Source organism: Cydia amplana, chromosome 16 (assembly GCF_948474715.1).
Source record: "Cydia amplana chromosome 16, ilCydAmpl1.1, whole genome shotgun sequence".
Classification (NCBI taxonomy): domain Eukaryota; kingdom Metazoa; phylum Arthropoda; class Insecta; order Lepidoptera; family Tortricidae; genus Cydia; species Cydia amplana.
The window spans coordinates 2,483,208-2,505,471 of record NC_086084.1 but is presented as its reverse complement, the minus strand read 5'-3'; the positions used below and the strand labels follow the sequence as shown (position 1 = coordinate 2,505,471).

Here is a 22,264-nt window from a genome sequence, read left to right as displayed (position 1 = left end):
ATACTAAATTAAGTACCAATAATTAGTAGGTACAAACCTGTAAAAAGACACGAATTTTTAATGAGAAGTTTCGATAGTTATAATGTTGGAAATGAGTTCACATAAGTATGTCGGACGGTTATTACATTAAATAAAATAAAATGTGTCAATTGGTTCATACGACAGAGATCTCAAGAAAACATGCAACAGATAAAAATAATGTTTTTTATAATTGATAGAAATGGATTATGTTATGTTGGATACAATTCCACTTTTTGTCTTTATTTCGGACAGAAATTATATGATTCAGTTTATTTTAAGTTAATGCAAAATTACTATTAACAATGTAGCAATTTGCCAATTGGTCACACAATCATACATAATTAGTATAATTACTATTATAATAAACGTTCTAAAAATAAAACGTAATCGGCTATTTTCGACTGCACAATTAACACTGTTCGGGGATCTCAATTTATCATTAAATGTCATTGCCATTATAGTTAGTCACTGTCTCAAAGTTGTTTTGGGTAAATTTGGGTCAAACCGAGTCAATATTTCGGGCGAACAACCTGGTTACAATAACATTGATAAGATAATTTCAATATGCATCATCCAAAAAAAAATGTAAACAACTTGTTCGTTAATTATCATTAAAACGCTTGTCATCCTAATTCCAAAATATCAGGAGACAGGCCTAATTATAACTTGTAGATAGTAAACGGTAATTTCAAAACTGCTTCCATGCCTTCGATAGCTCAGTTGGTAGAGCGGTGGACTGTAGTAGGCAATCTGAAGTCATCCATAGGTCGCTGGTTCAAATCCGGCTCGAAGGAAACTTTTTGTGTTTTTTTAGTACTATTTATACTTTTGATTTTTATTTAAATATTAAATTTATTGTTTTATTTCTGTTATTTAAAACTTAAGTTTTTGTTTACTATTTATATAATTTAAAATGTAGGTACTTCGACTATTTTTAACTATTATTTAAATCGTGAGAGCTATAAATAATGACTAAATATAGTACTTTTAATACTTAACTTTCCGTATTATAATACTAAAGTTTCTTCATGTTTTGTCATCATATATCACATGTTTAAAAACGTGACCGGATAATATAGCATTGTAGGCACTCAAGAGAAGCTAAATATACGGAACTCGATAGGTATTTCCTTATCATATTTCTAAGCCCCTTGGAAAGTTGAATCTGTGGTATAAAAGTCAGTAAAATAACATTTTCATCTACATAAAAAAAAAGAATATCCTATAAAATAAAGACTGTTTCCGCCCGGGATCGAACCGGGGGCCTTGTGCGTGTGAAGCACACGTGATAACCGCTACACTACGGAAACTTCAGAACTTTGTGCGAAATTTTGCATCACTAGACAATAATTCACTTCTTTTTATTACTTACCTTTACCACAGCCACGAGCGCCAAAAAACCAAATAAGCAAGCAAAATCCACGAAAAAAAAACCCGGGTCGCGAGCGCCCTCTGCAACGGCGCTTGAAAGGCGTTCGGCCCAACACGACGCACTTCTCTTTTATACCCTAACAAATTGTATGGCGCGGTGACCACCCGCTGAATGCGTTCATTACATTCGTATTATGGGAGTGTTTTATGTTCCGCAAATTCGTAATAGAGATCACACCCTGTCTGTCATTTTTATACCCCGTACTATAAACACTGGCCTACGACTTTTATATCGCTATGCGCTGCATCCATCGACGCTTGTGGCTGAAACATTCCAATATAACTTTCAGTAAAAGCAGCAATGAATATAGTGTGCTCAGATTTAGTAGCGTATGTATGTGACTTGGTGCGATCTCAAGGAGACGGCCTACGTCAGTAGACTGATTATTCCATGTTAGTCAAAGAAATGTGTAGCAAAATTACTTTTCATCATGTTTTATTATCAATCTCATACGTTTTGATGTAGCAAATTGCTTGAATGTTTTTATAGCTGTCTATGATAAATATTTTTAACCTTCAATGCAAGGGCGCAGCGATGTTTTAAATACAATATCTATCTAAAAAATAATATCTATCTATCTAATACCTTTAAACGAGCAATTCTTGTTTATTTATATATAATATCTGGGTGACCGAGCTTCGCTCGGAAAACATATAATAACTCGGAAATGCGCGTTTCCCCAGAGATAAGACCTAGCTAGATCGATTTTTCGCCCCCGAAAACCCCTATATGTAAACGAGCAATTCTTGTTTATATATAAATAAACAATATATATATAAAATAAATAAATAAATAAATAAACAAGAATTGCTCGTTTAAAGGTAAATATTAGATATATATTTCGGGGATCTCGGAAACGGCTCCAACGATTTCGATGAAATTTGCTATATGGGGGTTTTTGAGGGCGAAAAATCGATCTAGCTAGGTCTTATCTCTGGGGAAACGCGCATTTTCGAGTTTTCATATGTTTTCCGAGCGAAGCTCGGTCACCCAGATATTATTATACATGAGTCTTGTTATACGATATAATGTTTTATCTACCCGATTTTAAGCCAGGCCATATTTAACTCCCTTCTAAAAACTAGGCTCCAATACCAAAGGATAGGGCAGCTTTCGGAAACCAAAGAGATTTAGCTTTTGTTATGTTGTTGTACAGTCAAGTGCAAAATTGGGAAATATTTTTGACTAACTAAGATATGTGCACCCTTTTTAGGGTTCCGTAGCCAAATGGCAAAAAACGGAACCCTTATAGATTCGTCATGTCTGTCTGTCTGTCTGTCCGTCTGTCCGTCTGTCCGTCTGTCTGTCCGTCCGTATGTCACAGCCACTTTTCTCCGAAACTATAAGAACTATACTGTTGAAACTTGGTAAGTAGATGTATTCTGTGAACCGCATTAAGATTTTCACACAAAAATAGAAAAAAAACAATAAATTTTTGGGGTTCCCCATACTTTGAACTGAAACTCAAAATTTTTTTTTTCATTAAACCCATACGTGTGGGGTATCTATGGATAGGTCTTCAAAAATGATATTGAGGTTTCTAATATCATTTTTTTCTAAACTGAATAGTTTGCGCGAGAGACACTTCCAAAGTGGTAAAATGTGTGTCCCCCCCCCTGTAACTTCTAAAATAAGAGAAAGATAAAACTAAAAAAAATATATGATGTACATTACCATGTAAACTTCCACCGAAAATTGGTTTGAACGAGATCTAGTAAGTAGTTTTTTTTTATACGTCATAAATCGCCTAAATACGGAACCCTTCATGGGCGAGTCCGACTCGCACTTGGCCGCTTTTTTCTACTCCCGTCCTTTTATTTGTCATTTAAAGGGTCGTGCACACACCTTTAAACCCCTATCTTATAGTTGTCAAGTCTTTAGTCTATTCCCCAAAAACAACGGTTTTATAAAATACTATACATTACAGTCAAATAAAAGTTAAAAAAATGTACCTACAAAGTACTTACCATAGAATATGAAAAGGAAGGATAATAAAACAGACCCCACATAATGTATTTCATTCAGATGGCATGATCATCATTATCATCAACAACATCAATGACGGACAAACAACTTTATCTACCTTTTCCTTTATCGAGGGCGCCACCGTCTATGTACAACCATGCTTTCAGTACGCAGCGCTGTTAGGTCCAGTTTAATCCGCCCGCAAATATAACGTGGTAATTAATAAATTTCCCATTTCCCTTACTGACGGCGCCACCGTCTATGTCTAACCATGGTGTCCGTACGCAACGCCGTTAGTTCCAACTTTGTCCACCCGCATAGGTAACGTGGTAGTTATTGTGTTCAGTAATTTATGGGCAATTTTCAATTTCCACTGGAATGACGGATATTTGTAGCGTCCTCCAAGTTAACAGGGAGTCGGTGAATACCGTCAAACTCAACTATAGTCCAAAAGCTCCCAACTATGGCTAATAGCGCTAGCGGTTCGCCAAAAAACATTGATCTTTAGGCCATTTGAATCAATTTGATCCTAAGCACCAAAAAAAGGAGAGGAGTCATCAGTTTTTTGTATGGAATAAACAAATTTTTTTAGAAACCTATCGTGTGTGTATGAAACGAAAGGGCTTTCTGTGCCGATTCTAAAAATATGTCACATCATTACATTTCAGTAATTTTTTTTTAATTACCTATGATAAAAATAATTTTCAAAACATACCAAGTTTGGGCTCCTCCATATACAATACCGTTCAACATTTTTTTGTAACTATAATATAACTCAAAAAAATAAAATAAATAAAAAATAATAAAAAACTTAAAAATAAACAAAAAGAAAACCAAAACAAAATAACTTAATATAAATTCTTTTTAAAAAAAAAAGGAACCGCCTTCAAAAAACCAACCCACTGAAAAGCATAAAATAATTGTTATATGGCACCCCTATACATGTCCAGTCCCTATATCCCGTCGTAAAGCAAATTTCTGCCAAAAAGTAATTAATACCTAATAATAAGAAAATTAATAATCATCCGGGTAATTACTTCGTTTTTGAAGTCGGTGCCAAACCTAAATTTTAGAGAACCGATATTTTAGACAACGAAGAACGCTGCACGTACTTGCATTATAAATACATACTTAGTTTACTCATTAATTTAGTTCTTGTAGGTACTACATACTCGTATTTTTTTTCTGATTGGTAGCAAAGAATGTTTTTGTTGGTTTGGCACCGCCTTCAAAAACGAAGTAATTACCCGGATGATTATTAATTTTCTTATTATTAGGTATTAATTACTTTTTGGCAGAAATTTGCTTTACGACGGGATATAGGGACTGGACATGTATAGGGGTGCCATATAACAATTATTTTATGCTTTTCAGTGGGTTGGTTTTTTGAAGGCGGTTCCTTTTTTTTAAAAAAAGAATTTATATTAAGTTATTTTGTTTTGGTTTTCTTTTTGTTTATTTTTAAGTTTTTTATTATTTTTTATTTATTTTATTTTATTTTTTACTTTTTAGTGATAGGTCAATCATTTATTTTAGGTTTTGGGCTAAAATACTAGTTTGTTAGGCTTAGTTTTAGTGTAATTTAGTATTAAGTTATTTTGTTTTGGTTTTCTTTTTGTTTAGTTTTAATTTGTTTATTCTTTTTTATTTATTTAATTTTATTTTTAATTTTTAGTGATAGGTACTTCATTTATTTTAGGTTTTGGGCTAAAATACTTGTTTGTTAGGATCTCCATTTAGTTTTGGGCTAGTAAGTAACTACCTACCTACTAATGTTGCTGAACTGATGGCCTAACTCGATGATAATCACGACAAAACATAAGATGACGTTTCGGTGCTAAACGATTTGTATTAATATTGCTCCCACTCCCACTGCCACTCCCACTTCCAGACCCAGTCCCAGTTCCACTCCCATTCCCAGTCCGAGTCCAACTCCGACTCCCACTGCCACTATTTTATCTAAATCGGATTCAGCAACTTAAATTTGATGGTAGGTATACCGATAGCATCGCCACCTACCGGATCCAATTGGTTTTTCTAACCATCCATGTACTGTACACTAAAACTTTCTCCAGAATGTAACAAACACTTTTCCGAAAATGGCATCAAAATCGGTTCAGTCAAACACGAGATAATCACGAAGAAACATACATACAAACCTACGGGTCAAACGGAGAACTTCCTTTTTTTAAAGGCGGTTAGAAAATAGTTGATCGACCCACCTAGTGGAACTCTGCAACATAGGCACATGACGATAAGTCGGCTAACCAAAACAAAGTGTGCCTATGTTGCACCAAATCTGAGTTCCACTAGGTACAGCCAGGGTTCACCATCAGTTCTATCTAGGGTACTGCTCTCCCAAGTGCTCATCAAGGCGTGTCGGATGACCAAAACAGCGTGGGCCTATGTTGCACCAAACCTGAGTTCCACTAGGTACATCCTGAGATCCACTAGATACATCCAGAGTTCAGCATCAGCTCCATCTTGGGTACTACTCTCCCAAGTGCTCATCAAGATGTGACAGATGACCAAAATAGCGTGGGCCTATGTTGCACCAAACCTGAGTTCCACTAGGTACAGCCAGGGTTCAGCATCAACTCTATCTTGGGTACTGCTCTTCCAAGTGCTCATCAAGACGCGTCGGATGAACAAAACAGCGTGGGCCTATGTTGCACCAAACCTGAGTTCCACTAGGTACATCCAGGGTTCAGCATCAGCTCTATCTTGGGTACTGCTCTCCCAAGTGCTCAGCAATGCGTGTCGGATGGCCAAAACAGCGTGGGCCTATATTGCACCAAACCTGGGTTCCACTAGGTACAACCAGGGTTCAGCATCAGCTCTATCTTGGGTACTGCTCTTCCAAGTGCTCATCAAGACGCGTCGGATGACCAAAACAGCGTGGGCCTATGTTGCACCAAACCTGAGTTCCACTAGGTACATCCAGGGTTCAGCATCAGCTCTATCTTGGGTACTGCTCTTCCAAGTGCTCATCAAGACGCGTCGGATGACCAAAACAGCGTGGGCCTATGTTGCACCAAACCTGAGTTCCACTAGGTACTTCCAGGGTTCAGCATCAGCTCTATCTTGGGTACTGCTCTCCCAATTGCTCATCAAGGCGTGTCGGATGACCAAAACAGCGTGGGCCTATGTTGCACCAAACCTGAGTTCCACTAGGTACAGCCAGGGTTCAGCATCAGCTCAGATCTATGTATACTAAAACCTTCTCCAGAATGTAACAAACACTTTTCTGAAAACCGCATCAAAATCGGTTCAGCCAAACGCGAGATAATCGCGAACAAATATACATACATACATACATACATACATACGGGTCAAACTGAGAACCTCCTTTTTTTTTTGAAGGCGGTTAATTATACCTAATACATATATTCATATCTATCCCTAATAAAGCAATTTGGAAAATATTTACATTTAGTTTTTTAGTTTTTTTAGTTCAGGTGTGAATAGGGTGTGTGACTGCTATATAGTTATGGCCACTACATTAGTCATTGGCTACTCTTAAGAGCCAACAGGAGTGGTCATTTCTCCATACAAACGTACTCGACTGTTTCCTCCGTGGGTTTTGAAGCTAAGGGCAATGATTTTTTCAACACCTATTAATTATTGTCAATATGTGTGTCGGACCGTTTTGCTTTTTTTGATGTTTTTTTAAGGCGCTAGAGCCCTTCAAAAATGGCCAAAATGGCCTAATTGACTATGTCGCAATGAGAGGCGTGGTATTCAAAACTGATATCAATTAGTCAAAAAAGCAAAACGGTCCGACACAGATAATTTCATAATCATTTAGATTTCCAAATTTGGTTACGATTGGTTAAGTTTTGGAGGAGGAAACAGTCGAGTACGAAACCTCGAGTTTTGAGATTTTTACGCAGGAATTTCTGCCTTGTCCTTATGGCACTAGTTTTAGGAGCCGCTTCCGTTAGCGAGACGGGTATATTTACCTAAAATATTTAAATCTCAGCTCCTGTTTCGTCTTAACTATAAGGCTTCAACTGGCTTGTTTTCTTTCTCATTTGTTAGGAGTGGCCAATTTCGATCGCCCCAAATATTTATTTATTTATTCTCTTGTCACCGTACATAGCGGCCTTCCTTCATACCACGTTGATGCAAACAAGCACACATGCGGTTCGGTTGATGGAGAGCAGTCACCACAGCCTATGATCGCCTGCAAACTTCCCTTCTCAAAGATGTCACATGCGGGTTGCCAACTCTAAATTATTTAGGTACATATGTGTTCTGTGTTCGCCTTTGCACTGAATGGGGTTAGCCGGTTGAAGTATTTAGCAGATGGCGCCATCATATTAGCTTGCCCTGTCAATGCCTAGAAGCCTAGAATTGTGTCCAATTTTTGTTTTTTAATGCACTGGATGCCCGCCCTCATAGAAAAAGGGGCAAACTATGATGGCGCCACCTTTGACAGTTGCCGACTCCAAAAGTTTTGTTTAGATGATTTTGACCAATGGGTAGTTTTCAAAACCGCTTTACCTTAAGCTATTTATAGTGTCCATTCGTTGACATTACGTGTTTTATTGTTTAATGCGCTATCAGCGCATGAGTGGGTTTCTTACGACGTTCTAGTAGCTACAGCTACGGGTACCTAACTACCTACTTATTTAGTGATTCAACGCTTTACGGCTAATTAAGGCCTAAAACTGGATTTTATAACATACAATACAAACATGACAGTTCGTCATTTGTCACAATCGGTCTTACCGAATTCGTTTTAGTACACAACTACCTATATGAACTATAGTTGGTCAAACCAAATTTGTCAGTAAATAAGAACAAAAATAAACTATACTCATCCTTTTCTTTTGGGTGCTAGTACTAGTGTAAGACAAAGATAGTATGATTATCTCTGTCTATGTTTGAAATGAGACAGTCCTTTGACAAACTATACCTAATAATACCATATAGTCCGATCTGGTCCGATTCAGATGTAACATTTTGCTATGGTTTTGAACATGTTTTGACACGACCTTGATAATTAAGGTATAAGAAACGAAACGTACGTGAAATGCCAATCACCAAGACGATCTTCATCAAGATCGTATCAAAACCAGTTCAAACATTGATATAGAATAAAGAATTAAGTCAGTGAGTTCAAAGAAATAACAAATTGCTAAATTAGAATCGTCCTCCAGATTATTAAATTTCAAGACTGTTCATGAGATTTAGACATGTGTTTTAGTTCGATTTTATTAGTCTCTCACTTTATTTACAAAAAAACCACCAAAGTCTAATAAAATATTGTTGACGTAGTAAACTCTGAGTATTTTTGAGTTGTGGTTAAAAGAAGACTGAGTAAAGTTTTTTTAACCGTTGAATCATATAAAAACTATTTAATAGTCATATTATTGAAATTTCGACTCAGAAACTCAATTAGGGACCAAGACTATCTAGTACCTACTTTAATATGGATTTCGTTACAGCAACCATGTCCGTGGAAGGCGTGATGGTGTCCTACAACTACTCCGAGGATGGCGAGCACTCCAACATCATCACCGTCTCCGCGTCAGGGATGAAGTTCTCCAAACGCTGGGTGCTGACTCATGGATCTATCCTATCGCCCCTCAAACAGGTCACATTTATTCTTCTTCTCTATCGTTTCTCTCTTGACAGAGTGAGAAGGCGTGATGGTGCCCTACAACTACTCCGAGGATGGCGAGCACTCCAACATCATCACCGTCTCTGCTGCGTCAGGGATGAAGTTCTCCAAGCGCTGGGTCCTCACTCATGGATCTATCCTGTCGCCCCTCAAACAGGTCACATTTTCATTTGTGCTTCTTCTCTATCGTTTCACTCTTGACAGAGTGAGAAGGCGTGATGGTGTCCTACAACTACTCCGAGGATGGCGAGCACTTCAACATCATCATCACCGTCTCCACGTCAGGGATGAAGTTCTCTAAACGCTGGGTCCTCACACATGGATCCATCCTGTCGCCCCTCAAACAGGTCACATTTTCATTTATTCTTCTTCTCTATCGTTTCACTCTTGACAGAGTGAGAAGGCGTGATGATGTCCTACAACTACTCCGAGGATGGCGAGCACTCCAACATCATCACCGTCTCTGCTGCGTCAGGGATGAAGTTCTCCAAGCGCTGGGTCCTCACTCATGGATCTATCCTGTCGCCCCTCAAACAGGTCACATTTTCATTTGTGCTTCTTCTCTATCGTTTCACTCTTGACAGAGTGAGAAGGCGTGATGGTGTCTTAACAAAAGAAGTAAAAGAACTTATTATTCCTGAGTCTTCAGAAAACTGATCACTCATTATTAATCTTATAGGCACAAGCCATCAACCACGCGAGAGGCAACCCTATATTGAAAGAGGAGTTCTACGACAACCTGCCGGAGATATACGTGACGTGCGAGAGAGAGACAAAAGAGGGGAACGTGTACGATGACGTGGAGAGGCTTAGCAGGGAGAGGGATGATGAATTGGAGCATAGCAGTTACCAGATTAGAGTGCTTACTGGGAGGTGAGTTTTAAAAGCTACTGAACTATACCCCTAGACCAAGCCATAGATGGTAGGATCCTAATAGATGTGGTATACGCGTGCGTCCGTGAGGGACAAAACATACGCAATGCCACACTATGATTGGTCGAATTTATTTGTTGCCCACCATAATCCATAGTAATTTATGGTGGGGAATAAAAAAATGTGAGACTTTGACAAGGACAAACAATAATAGCGCTTTCGCTGCTACTCCTACTGAAAGATACATAAGACTATCCCGTTCGGTCATTTCCCCCCACCCCTCATGCCTGATCCAGTTAAAATACGATTCATGAACCAAGCTAACTCTGTATAGCATCAATGACCAAATGTGGCACTGTCGTCATTAATGTCAAATTTCTTTGAAAGTAGGAATTTAATAATAATACCAGTTCACTTTATTCTGTTCAAATCGGTACAAAGTCAGCTTAGTCGGCCTCTATCAAACTCGGGTTGAGCCGAGACCATGAAGTTATATTTTTTAAACTGGAGCGAGTTGTCACTTTTTTTGCCATACTAATTTGAACCTTATCACCGAGACAGAAAGTTGTTCGTACCAGACTAGAGAAAACGGTCCACTTGAGATAAAAAAACCCGAGCCCTGTGTCTCACTCGCACATGTTGCCAATGTTAAAAAGATACCATAGTGGTAGAAATTATATCAATAAACTACTGAATTTAATTACCTTCTTATACAATTTTAGTGCTTTATTCAGATTATAGTTCTGATATCTTTTAAGTAATTTGTAAATAATTATGATGCCAATATTATTAACTGATTAAACCAAGCGCATACACAGCAAAAAAAACCTAAATTTTAGTATGGTAGAATTTGTAGTAACTTTAAATATTAATTGGTATCCCCAACTTGATAACATTTCTTCAAAACACGTGAATGCGAAATTTCTTAAAAATTGTGAAGAAATGTTGTGTTAAAGGTTGTTGGAGTGAAATAATTGCTAATTGTTGAATATTGTTTCACAAGAAAGCCACAATTATTACATTTTACTATAAAAATACAAGACAACATTGTCAAACTCATTAGGGTGACTATGATGTCGGCACGTTGTGAATCGGTCTCACAGAATTCTTATTATTAACGTAGGTAATGTAAAAGTAAGTTTAACTTAATAGGTATTATGTCTTTATTTCGGCATGTTTAATTTAAGATTTGTTATAGAATAAATTGCCAAAATTTAAAACCAAAGTGCATAACTCCTTAAATATTACAGACTCTCATTTATACATAATATTTTGTTACGGAAAAGGTGTGTCAAATTGTTTATATAATTAATATAATATATGCAATCGATTCTTTATAGATAGGATACATTTCCGTCAATAGAAAAAAGGCACCAACTTTAAAAAAACGTCATATTTGCTAAACAGATCTTCAATGACGCTTACACTTAAAACAAGCAACAACGGTTGCACTCCGGGAGTGCCGATAGAAATGAAAACTCACCTCACTATGTTACCGACGCCCGGTAAAACGATACATACGTTTAGCGGAGGTATTCTATTTATTTATTATATATTATTATCATTCTCAAATAAGATCACACTTTTTCATTGACATGTTTATTTACATACTGCCATGACAACGTCAAATTATTTGAACATAGGTAAAGAGTCTTGAAAAGGAGTCCGCAACATAAATGTCAAATAACATTGAGTTTTTCTTTATTGATTTAAATGCAATTTAAATTATGAGTGGCCACCTTACGGGGCTTCCGGTCACGTGATCGCCTTACGCTGTCTCGAGTTTATCATTTTTTCCTCACCTCAAAAAGTGCCCAGTGCCGCTAAAGAAGTTTTCACTTCAAAAAGCTGAAGTGGACAAAAGGGAAGCCTACCTTTATGAACATACCATGAGTGAGTGCGAAAGAGGCCGACTACAAATGAAAAAAAAACCCTGACTACTTAAAATTTCACTTTATTTACAAAATGACACACCCTACTGATATATTCCATGTTATGTTATCCTAATATCCCACATACAGATGTCTTATGGTCACCCTAATTAGAACGAGATGCAGGGCTCTAGTTTGACTTCTCATGTGGACACACTTTTTGGTCAATGTACTCGATCCAGTTTATTAACTCTAAATCCGTGGCCGAGACGAATTAAGAAAGCTCATCTCTCAAATTGGTCCGAAGGGGAATTCAATGGCCTGTTAATTGTTACGTTATTGATTTTACTATAAAGATATAGGTGATTGTTACAATCAGAAACAACCTAGTTTTCCACAGACATAATTTAGTACATATATACCTATAGGTACAGTTACGCTCCGTGATTGTTACGCCATTTACCCTAAATGGCGTAACAATCCCGTGTGGTGACTGTATTTACTAGCTTACTACTTAATATTATAATTATTTTTGTCAAAAACTTATACGTGTTTTAGGATAGTCCACGTCTGGCAATGCCCGATCCTGAGCCGCTGCGTGGATGATATTCTCTACAGTTGGACCATCGGGCACCGCGACGGTGACATAGAGAAGCAAACACAGCTGGGAAAGGCCCTGCTTTCGGTGTTTGTGCTGGTAGACCTGGAAAGCGACGATCGAGGTAAGTCACACTTTTATCACTCGTTCATTTATTCATCATTCCTTCATCAGTTGGACCATCGAGCACCGCGACGGTGACATAGATAAGCAAACGCAGCTGGGCAAGGCCCTGCTTTCAGTGTTTGTGCTAGTAGACCTGGAAAGCGACGATCGAGGTAAGTCACACTTTTATCACTCGTTCATCTATTCATCAGTTGGACCATCGGGCACCGCGACGGTGACATAGAGAAGCAAACACAGCTGGGAAAGGCCCTGCTTTCAGTGTTTGTGCTGGTAGACCTGGAAAGCGACGATCGAGGTAAGTCACACTTTTATCACTCGTTCATTTATTCATCATTCCTTCATCAGTTGGACCATCGAGCACCGCGACGGTGACATAGAAGCAAACACAGCTGGGAAAGGCCCTAATAGCTGCTTTCAATGTTTGTGCTAGTAGAATAGAATAGAATATATAGAATAGTATTTTATTCGTAAACACACAGACAAAAGACGACATAAGTCGACCTAAATAGACGACAAACCTTTGTCCTATGAATTTTTTCTAAAATTTTCGAGATTTTTTCCGACTTTTTGGCCGGCCGCAACATGCACATCTGTACTTCCTAGTTAGATAACGCATGAAGTTGATTTTAGACTAGGATGTTAGAAATAAAATAACTAAGACTATCGAAATCATAGTATTGAATAATTTGTAGTAATTGAAATATTATTATGTTGGCTTGTTTTTGTTCATTCCGGTAACTTTGTCTTCGCTCCACATTGCCCACGCCCGTGTGTATGCGTTTCAGCGCATATTTTCTCCATTTCTGCAATTATCGATATTTTGTTACACTAACATCGTTTTAGGGTCCTTCTAAGATAACTTTGCACAGACTTGAATATAATAAATTGAGATAATGTCATCATAAACGTCATATCTTCATGGAAATTTGACATTAATGAAGGTTTTGTCACACTTTGTCATTGAAATTTGGTCCGACTCTACATTATTTTGATAAATCTAATAAACATTATGCGGGCTGTACACACTCGTCGAGAGACCCCGCTCTCGACAAGTGTGTACAGTCAGCAGCAGAAGAAGTTGTGTTCAAAATTTCCTTGACGCGCTCTTATTCTCTTAACAATAAAGCGGCGTCAGGATAATTTTGAACACCTCGCCCGCTTAGCAACTATTGCTGCTGACTGTACAGCCGACATTAGAAGTTTTGGCTGGTTTTAAAATACATATCTATTTTACAAGCAATCGATTCCCTCCAACAATCTCTTCGCCCTCTGATAAGGCACTTACCCTTCCTCGGATCCTCAGATAGCGTCCAGTCATGCCTCCACTTCCACACAGTATTCATGTGAGGCCTCGCGTTTGGCAGCAGCGTATAGCCGTTGTTGATGGCGTCCTTCTTGATCATGCCGGCTATGCCCAGCGCTATGCCGCCCAGGAGCACGGCGTGCTTCGAACCAAGGTAGTGCGCGAGGATTGGGCCGCAGGCGAATCCACCTGAAATTGACCATGACGATGACGAACGAAAATTCGTCAACAATAGCATAGAGAAATAAAGAAGCATAAAAGTGCTCAAAGAGAGGAAAAGAGGGAAAGGAAGACCCACTATGAGATGGCAAGATGATGTTACCAAAATTGCCGGGCCTAATTGGATACAAGTGGCCAAGGATCGAGATACATGGAGGGCTTTGGAGGAGGCCTTCACCTGTGAACACGGGGTTCTTGAATAACTATTTAAAACATAAATCAAATAGGTATGTAAACAATTTTTAAATATTCATGAAATAAAAGGCTTTTTATTTTTTAAATTTTTTATTTTGATTTATTTATTTAAAAGTGCTCAATCCATACATCAGTATTTTTTACCAAAAGGCTTATTATTTTCGTATAGTCGACATCTAGCGACAAGATGCCCTACCGCGAAAAACCAGAGTAGGAATTCCTTTATCTGCTTCTCTCGTCGCTTTTGCTTATTAGAGGCAGATAAAAAAATTTAGACATTCGTTTTTTTGCGGTAGGGCCTCGGTCTCCTATAGAACTAGTGTATTACCTATACGTAAAAATTGGATCGAGAGAAACAATTTATTTAGAACTGCTTACTTCAAGGCTGGTAACGCACTTCAACCCCTTGGGTGTTACGAGTGTCCATGGTCGACAGTAATTGGTTACCGTCAGACGATTCGTCTGCTCGTTTGCCACCTTTATCTTCTAGCCGCCCAGAGATTCTATTTTCTCCTGTTCCATTCTAATTTGAATCTTTGTTTTGACAAATCAAAATTGCATTTTTCTTGGCAAAGTTTTGACGTCTGGGTGGCTAGAGGATATCATAAAAATCTATTCTTCGAAAGGCACCAGTGTGGTGCTGTTTAGTGCAGCTAAGTGAACATGGTGTTTAGGTAGGTACCCTAAGAAATACCTACCTAGGAAATAGTTGAAGACATCATCCTTCTCCCTGTATATCATAGCGCCGTTGGCGACAGCAGCGAACGTGGCTCCCATCAGCCCTAGCGGTATTGTGTGGACTGCGTACCTTTAACAAACACAATATTATTTAGTCACTGTTAATCATAGCAAAGTCATAGATAGAATATTTACTGTGTAAATCTCTCCTTAGATTTATATGTTGGGTAAATTTTACGGTTAATCTTCAGGTTCACCATAAAACGAATTGCCAACACTGACCTTTTTAAAATAGGGCCCAGTCCCGAGGCGTGCGAGTGCAGAAGGACATCGTACGTAGACAATACTAGTCCTGCTATCACCCCGTAGCGCGTGGTCACCATTATCTGTCAACAAAACAACAACGTTGTTATCTGGGGGCACGGCCGTACCATCCTTTTCTCGAAGCGATTCAGGCCATTTTCGACGTCCTGTAATTTTGTGCTGGTAAGTTTGTCTGATAATGACAATGGCTGAGTTACCAATAACTCATACAAACATAGGTACCTACATATAACTTTGCACGTGAAAATAGTTTAAACCGCACGTGCTAAAAGTTCACACAACCATCGGTGTGCAAAAGTCGTAGGTACCTTATATTCACTAGTCTATGGTTATTTTCAGGTGTTTCTCTATTCGTTGTGATATAGTATTGAACTACGTTTCCTTTAGCGAGGTTAATAAACATTGAGCAATTTCAAATTTCGACAATAATAATTGTTTGAATAACAATGTACCTACCTATTAAACATATAGGTTGCATTGTAACAACATGACTGTGTTCGGAAGTTAATATTGACGAAAATGTAGGCCACGTAAAATGTGTAGGTTAGTGTTTTGACCGGAGAGAAAGATATAGCAGAATTTTTGAATACATATACGTGATATATGTATATGAATGCTGCTTTGTGATGGAATACCGTTTCCAAAAACTGTTAGTTCGGCTGATAAGATTTCAAAGTGCTGACTAGGTCTGAGTCTGATATATATGATCTCATAAAATAGGAAAAATGGCGAAAACCGTGCAAAGTGTGTGTAGCTAGCTGAAGATGTAACCGGGATACAGTCAGCAGCAGAAGTTGCTAAGCGGGCCAGGTGTTCAAAATGATCGCGACTATATTTTTAATTAAGAGAACAAGAGCGTGTCAAGGTAATTTTGAACACCTCGCCCGCTTAGCAAACTTCTGCTGCTGACTGTACAAGCATCTAGTTATCTTTCTTTATATCGCTCGAATATGCAAGAGGGATAGAGGCAGCAATGGCATGGCATGTGAGTGGACGCACGAGCGAGGCGTGCAGAAGGCCGCGTGGCTCTGTTTCCATATTAAACAAATGCAAAAGATATGCAGGCGGTCTCAGTACATGGTATACTCGAATCCCGTAGTAAGCTTAATGCCTCGCTGCACGCCCCGCTGAACGCCCCGCTCGCTACTCGGTGAGGCCGTACACTTAGTGTAAGGCCTGAGTGGACGGTCGAGTTGGGTGTGCAGCGGGGCGGGCGTGCGGCGTGCATGTTAAACCAATGCAAGCGTATATAGGAGCGGCCTTAGTACACGCTGCTCGAGCTCAAATTACTTGAGAGCCCGACGCCACGCTGCACGCCCCGTCGAACGCTCCGCTCCGAGCATCCACTCAGGCTTAGAGAAACCTCGCACTACTTAGCGTCTCTCGAGCGTCGGCGTCTAGTCAACTTGTTCGTCGCAACTGGCGCAACTGCATTTTCCACAGCGCTGACCAGACACCGACGCTCAAAAGACGCTGTGGGGCCGCTTAGATGATGTGTTCTAATATTTGTTGGATAAATATTCACGGTATTCACCTTTTTATCAACATCGCACCCTTCGGGCGTGTCATAGTAACAGTAGTAGTTGCGGATAGGCTCCTCATAGCACTCACACGTCGTCGCCGGCATTTAACACCAATAAAATAATTTATTGAAAATATTGTAGTAACCAGACAATGACGGGCTATGACAATGTCAATGCTGTCAGGTTGTTAATTTAAAACAAAGATTTAAAAGGTCTTGATTGAAAAAGTTTTCATGAAAATTATTTGTGTTTGTGCGTTACTCAACTATGTTATGGCCAAATAATAGCAGATAAAAATTAAATACTAAAGTCTATTTTTTTATTCCGTAGACTGACATTTCATAGTATGAACATTATGATGAACATCATGTGTCATTTCATACTATGAAATGTCATTTTAGTCTACCGAATAAAAAAATAGACTTTACGTTCTGATAAATCATATTTATTCTCAATGTTCAGGTATTAATTATTATATTATATTAACTAGTATATACGACACCTGATATTTAAAGCAGATATAATGTTAAAGTGAAGCCAAAATCTCCATCCCATTCGTTTTTACCATAATCGTAAAGCAATCATTATATTTACTAATAATCGTAAAGCGCCTACTTTGTTCCAAAATTACGATTGAAACTTGTTGCTTTCCAGGTTTCAGGACGCTAAGGCCTCTTTCGGAGCTACTCGACTTAGTGAAACCGCCACCCGACAGAGGGTCGGCCGTGGAAGTCCACTCCACACCTTTCGGATGCGAGGTAACCCTAGAACTTATATTGAAATTCTAGTCCATTTAAGAAACTAATAATTATCGTGTGAAGTTGCTAACCATAAGAAAGGACCATGCCGGCCCTCAATCTGCCCAGAAAAAGAAGTAACAGCCGCGTGTCTAGGACCCTGCCTCAAGAAAAAGCGGAGTGAATTACGAGCGATGAATCACACAGTTTGGTGATATAATATTTACGATTTCCCTGCGAGGTAGAGTCTGTTCAGAAAAAGAAGAGTCGTGAAATGTATTGGGGACGACTCTTCTCTTTCCGCACAGATTCTACGGCCAAATAAACCATCGTTCTGATGGGGTAGGTAATAAACCGAGCTGTCAACAAGGATGCGGCAAAATTCGACAAATACTCCCATCGAGCGTACATAATAGAGCGTACTCCCATCTTAAAGGCCGGCAACGCGCTTGCAACCCTTCTGGTGTTGCGGGTGTCCATGGGCGGCGGTAATCGCTTACCATCAGATGCTCATTTGCCTCCTATATCATAAAAAAAAAGAAAAAAAAACTTACTAACGATGAATTACTCGATGAAACAGTAGGTGTGCGTGTATTAATAGTAGCGATTGTTATATTAATCCACAGGTGTTCCTTAATGCGGTGACTCGTGGATCGGTGTGCGGTGTGGTGGGGCGGCGGCCATCGTTGCTACTTACTGACGCAGCGACTGCGCTGGGGTCTGAAGGCGGCCCGGTGTTCACAGAAGGACCCAAGTATGTTCGAATACTTATTAGTTATGTCTAGGTGTCTGTTTATTCTTCACAAAGCCGTATCCGAAAAAATATAAATATGTATTTGTATGTAGTTTCCTTTTCGATTCAAATTTTAAAAAGCAAGGTTGTCAATTCGTCTTCACAATTAGTTCTTTTATGTATTAGGGCCAGATCTGAGAAATCGGCGAAACTTATCAATTGTTGTTGACAATGATTTTTCTGATTAGGTAGGTACCTACCTAATTCCTGCATTTTCTGCGTTCGTGTAGATTATATGGTGACCTATGTAAAAGTTGATGCTATCAAATCCTTTTCTTTAGGTACATTTAATAAATTATTTATAATCTGTTTTTTTTTTGCAGCAAAGAATTGATAGGCGCAGTAGTATGCAGCGTATCATGGTGGCGTGGGGAATGGGTGGGGCTGACGCTAACGGCGCCACTGGTGTCAGTGCTGAGCGCCAAGCTGAGGGTGTCGCCACCAGCGGTACCTCGCCAGCCACCCAGCAGACAGTATCAGGAGATATTTAGTGAGTTGGTACTTGGATTCCATTTTACATGACTTGTTTAATACTTGCGGGACACGTTTTCTTTACTGCGATATAGACATGTGTTTCGAGAATACACCACCTATTCGTTCCTGTTCTAAAACATTTGTCACGAAGTTACCCGTCAGAACGAAGTTACCCTTATTGATAAAAAAGGTCAACCATTTTTATGTAATTAACTGGTTTGGTTTGACGTAAATATAGTTAGTTACGATACAAGTGCGGAAACCTATTCGCAACTCGTGTCGATTTAAAACACTCCCTTCGGTCGTGTTTTAATTTATCGCCCTTCGTTTCGAATTTCCTCTTTTCCGCACTTGTATCGTAAATTCTTTCTTTCTTTAAAAAAAAAATAAGAATTTGAAAGTTAAAATAGGTACCAGGCACCCATAACTAGCGCGGAGTTGTTGCAGACAGGATCGACAAGACGACGGTGCTGGTGCGGTGCGGGGGAGCGTGGGGCGCGGGGGTGTACCTCGGCGGCGGCCATATTGCCACGTGCGCGCACGTCGTTAAACACGTAAGTCCTAATTTTCATGTATAAGCTTTCTGCCGACGCGATATCACGTCCGCGGAACTCGACGAGTCAAAGGCCAAGTTTACCTACGTCACAGAATAAATAATAGTACTAGGTACAGAAGACTCACTCTCTAACAAAACGCGTCTGTTACGATCAGCACAGATATGGCCGCTAGGTGGCGACAGCGCCACGCGCGGCTTATGGCTAGCCACCAAAATTGGTGTGGAACGGATGTACTTTTAGCTACCTAATACCTGTAGCAAAGCGACGAAATCGTGGAATGAGCCACGCCTGCCTACGTTACCTCCCAAGTTTACGACAGTTCGATGTAACTCATGTAAGTAACTGACCTTGGTTCAGACGCAATAAAATTTGTTGACAGTTGATTAGGTACCTATCTAGGTAATAGGTACCTACTGTTCTATAAACTATTAAGGTTACATTGTTCGGAAGCCCCAATTCCGTCAGCTTGAAATCACAAACTCAACAATGCGTGTTTACAAAATAAAAGCTTCGAGCTCATCAATACTTATGATTCTCGTCGCTTACTGATGCTTCGTTTCCTAACGAGTAAAATGTACAGCTACAAGATGCAACTAATTAAATAACTAACACTTCAGATTTAACTTAAAGTAACTTAACGATTTTTTTTACAGTCCGCAAGCCACCAAGTATCAGTATACTGTCAAGGCGTAAGCGAAACAGCGATAGTCCGCTACAAGACTCGCGATGATCGCGCGTACGATTTAGCTCTTCTCTACACTAACCCTGAAAACTGGTCGCATCTCCTGCCCGCTGTGTTTGCTGACAAGCCTGCTGAGAAAGGTTGGTTCAGTAGTTTATTCGCTAGGTGCACGACTGGTGCTGCCCTCATTTTGGCAGACTTTCTACGTTAAATCTTATGGAGTAAAATTAGTTCAAGAGGCTGCCGCTAGTACTAATGTCAGACATTCCATAAGATTACCTGTGTTTGTGACGATCAGCGCCACTTCCCCCTCCACCGACTGCGCACCTTGCCAATAGCAGAGGAGGCGATTATGCTGGGATTGAAGTTGTATAGTGGTCTAAGATAATGACGAATGTTTTGACTTGTCTTTATCATGGACCTTTATCATGTATTTAACGTGACCATCATAGCCAAAAGGCGTAAGTGAAACAGCGATAGTCCGCTAAATACAAGACTCGCGATGATCGCGCGTACGCCTGCCTGCTTTGTTTGCTGACAAGCCTGCTGTGAAAGGTTGGTTCCGTAGTTTATAGTTGTATAGTGGTCTAAGATAATGACGAATGTTTTGACTTCTCTTTATCATGTACTAGCTTTTGCCCGCGACTTCGTCTGCGATGAATTAGTTCCAGCAGTTAGAGTAAGTACCTATAGCGCCTGGATAAAATTAATGGCAATAATTTGGAGTATAATATGCTTAATTGCTTACACCAATTAACAGGCGTTTCATTAATTTTCTCATTTCCACCCCCATTTTCAGCCTCTTTAGGGATAACTTCCGACATAAAAATTATCCTATGTCCTTCCCCGGGACTCAAACTATCTCTATGCTAAATTTGAATGAAATCCGTTCAGCGGTTTAAGCGTGAAGAGGTAACAGACAGACAGACAGACACACTTTCGCATTTATAATATGAATATGGATTTAACGTGACCATCATAGCCAAAAGGCGTAAGTGAAACTGCGATAGATAGTTCGCTACAAGATTCACTATGACCGCGCGAACGATTTGACACAAAGCCCCCTCCACACTCGTGCGCGAATCGCGGCGCGAAGCCGCGAACGCGAGTGTGGCGTCGATTTCGCAGAGCTTTAAATGTGTCCAGTTTTCGTCCTGTACGGATATGATGGTCGTTCTTGTCTACGTGACAGCGTGATAAAACGGTGTCCGTCACTTTCTTTCCCACGGTGTTAAACAGTGACAGTTATTTTATCACGTGGATAAAGATGGATAAAGCTATCCATAATAGGCTGGCTGAAAAGGTGAAAACAGGATGCAGTGTTTGCTAACACGCCCACTGAGAAAGGTTGAATCAGTTTCTAATGTTGCTATCTAGTGGCCTCAGAAAATGAGACATGCTTTGACAAGTAAAAAACTGCATAAAAACAATCTGCAGCTGAACGATGCCTCTAATATCCAGCGCCTCTTAAAAAGATAAAAAAAAGATAAAAGATAGTTTATTCAAGTAGGAAATATACAACGTCAAATAAAGCTACTCCGGCTCTAACCCTACACCTCTGCCCCGAGAACCTGGAATCATATTATCATTCGTAGTTAGGGATACCAGATACAAATTTAGAATTTCCTGACAAAATTCCTGATTTCCGTATTTTTCACGACGACGGGGGGGGGGGGGCTGTCTCTAGCGATGGCCATCCGATTGAGCCGAGCCGCGCGCGTCATGTATATGTATGCTTGATTATGATTAGAGATTTATTAATTAATATAATTAATACTTATGAAGTTATTGATAAGTTGAGTGGATCTCATTTATTATTTTTTACAATGGTTTTGATTAATTGATTAATTTAAGTAAATAAATAAAAAGGTACTTTATAATAAAGTCATAAATTCAAAAAATTCCTGACATTTTCGTGTTCCGTCCCCATTCCTGACAAAAGGCCAAAATTCCTGACATGTCAGGAAAATTCCTGTCATCTGGTAACCCTATTCGTAGTGCTGTTGAACCATAAATTATTATAATTTCCAGGTGAATCGGTACTAGCAGCCGGCTACCCGTACTTCAACGAAAACATGCTGGAGAACTTGAAGCCGAACGTGACCGCTGGCCATGTGAACAGCGTCTCGCCGTCCATGATACAGAGCAGTTGCTGCGTACAGTCAGGGTTCAGGTAATGTCATACATTTGTTCCCTAGTTTCCAGAAAGGCTACTGCGAAAACCGTTTTTCGCAAATTGCGGGGATTTTGCTCTTTTGTTCGTA

At 39.4% G+C, this 22,264-nt stretch overlaps 1 protein-coding gene and 2 non-coding genes across 3 annotated transcripts in view; 2 read left to right on the top strand and 1 right to left on the bottom strand.

The window, feature by feature from the left end:
* The window catches only part of LOC134655435 (peroxisomal leader peptide-processing protease-like), a 30,543-nt gene that overhangs the window by 6,300 nt on the left and 1,979 nt on the right, over positions 1-22,264 (top strand). Inside the window, exons 2-10 of the mRNA XM_063510903.1 lie at positions 8,872-9,020; positions 9,727-9,920; positions 12,350-12,513; positions 17,412-17,515; positions 18,121-18,248; positions 18,611-18,777; positions 19,209-19,315; positions 19,972-20,140; positions 22,032-22,173. Coding sequence (XP_063366973.1) covers positions 8,877-9,020; positions 9,727-9,920; positions 12,350-12,513; positions 17,412-17,515; positions 18,121-18,248; positions 18,611-18,777; positions 19,209-19,315; positions 19,972-20,140; positions 22,032-22,173 — 1,319 coding nt within the window. The 5' untranslated portion in view covers positions 8,872-8,876. The remainder of the gene's footprint in view (positions 1-8,871; positions 9,021-9,726; positions 9,921-12,349; positions 12,514-17,411; positions 17,516-18,120; positions 18,249-18,610; positions 18,778-19,208; positions 19,316-19,971; positions 20,141-22,031; positions 22,174-22,264) is intronic.
* Trnay-gua (transfer RNA tyrosine (anticodon GUA)) lies at positions 727-815 on the top strand. Its single transcript is given in 2 exon segments — positions 727-763; positions 780-815. It is a non-coding gene; the product is annotated as a tRNA-Tyr (tRNA).
* Positions 1,259-1,331, bottom strand: Trnav-cac (transfer RNA valine (anticodon CAC)). The gene has a single exon. It is a non-coding gene; the product is annotated as a tRNA-Val (tRNA).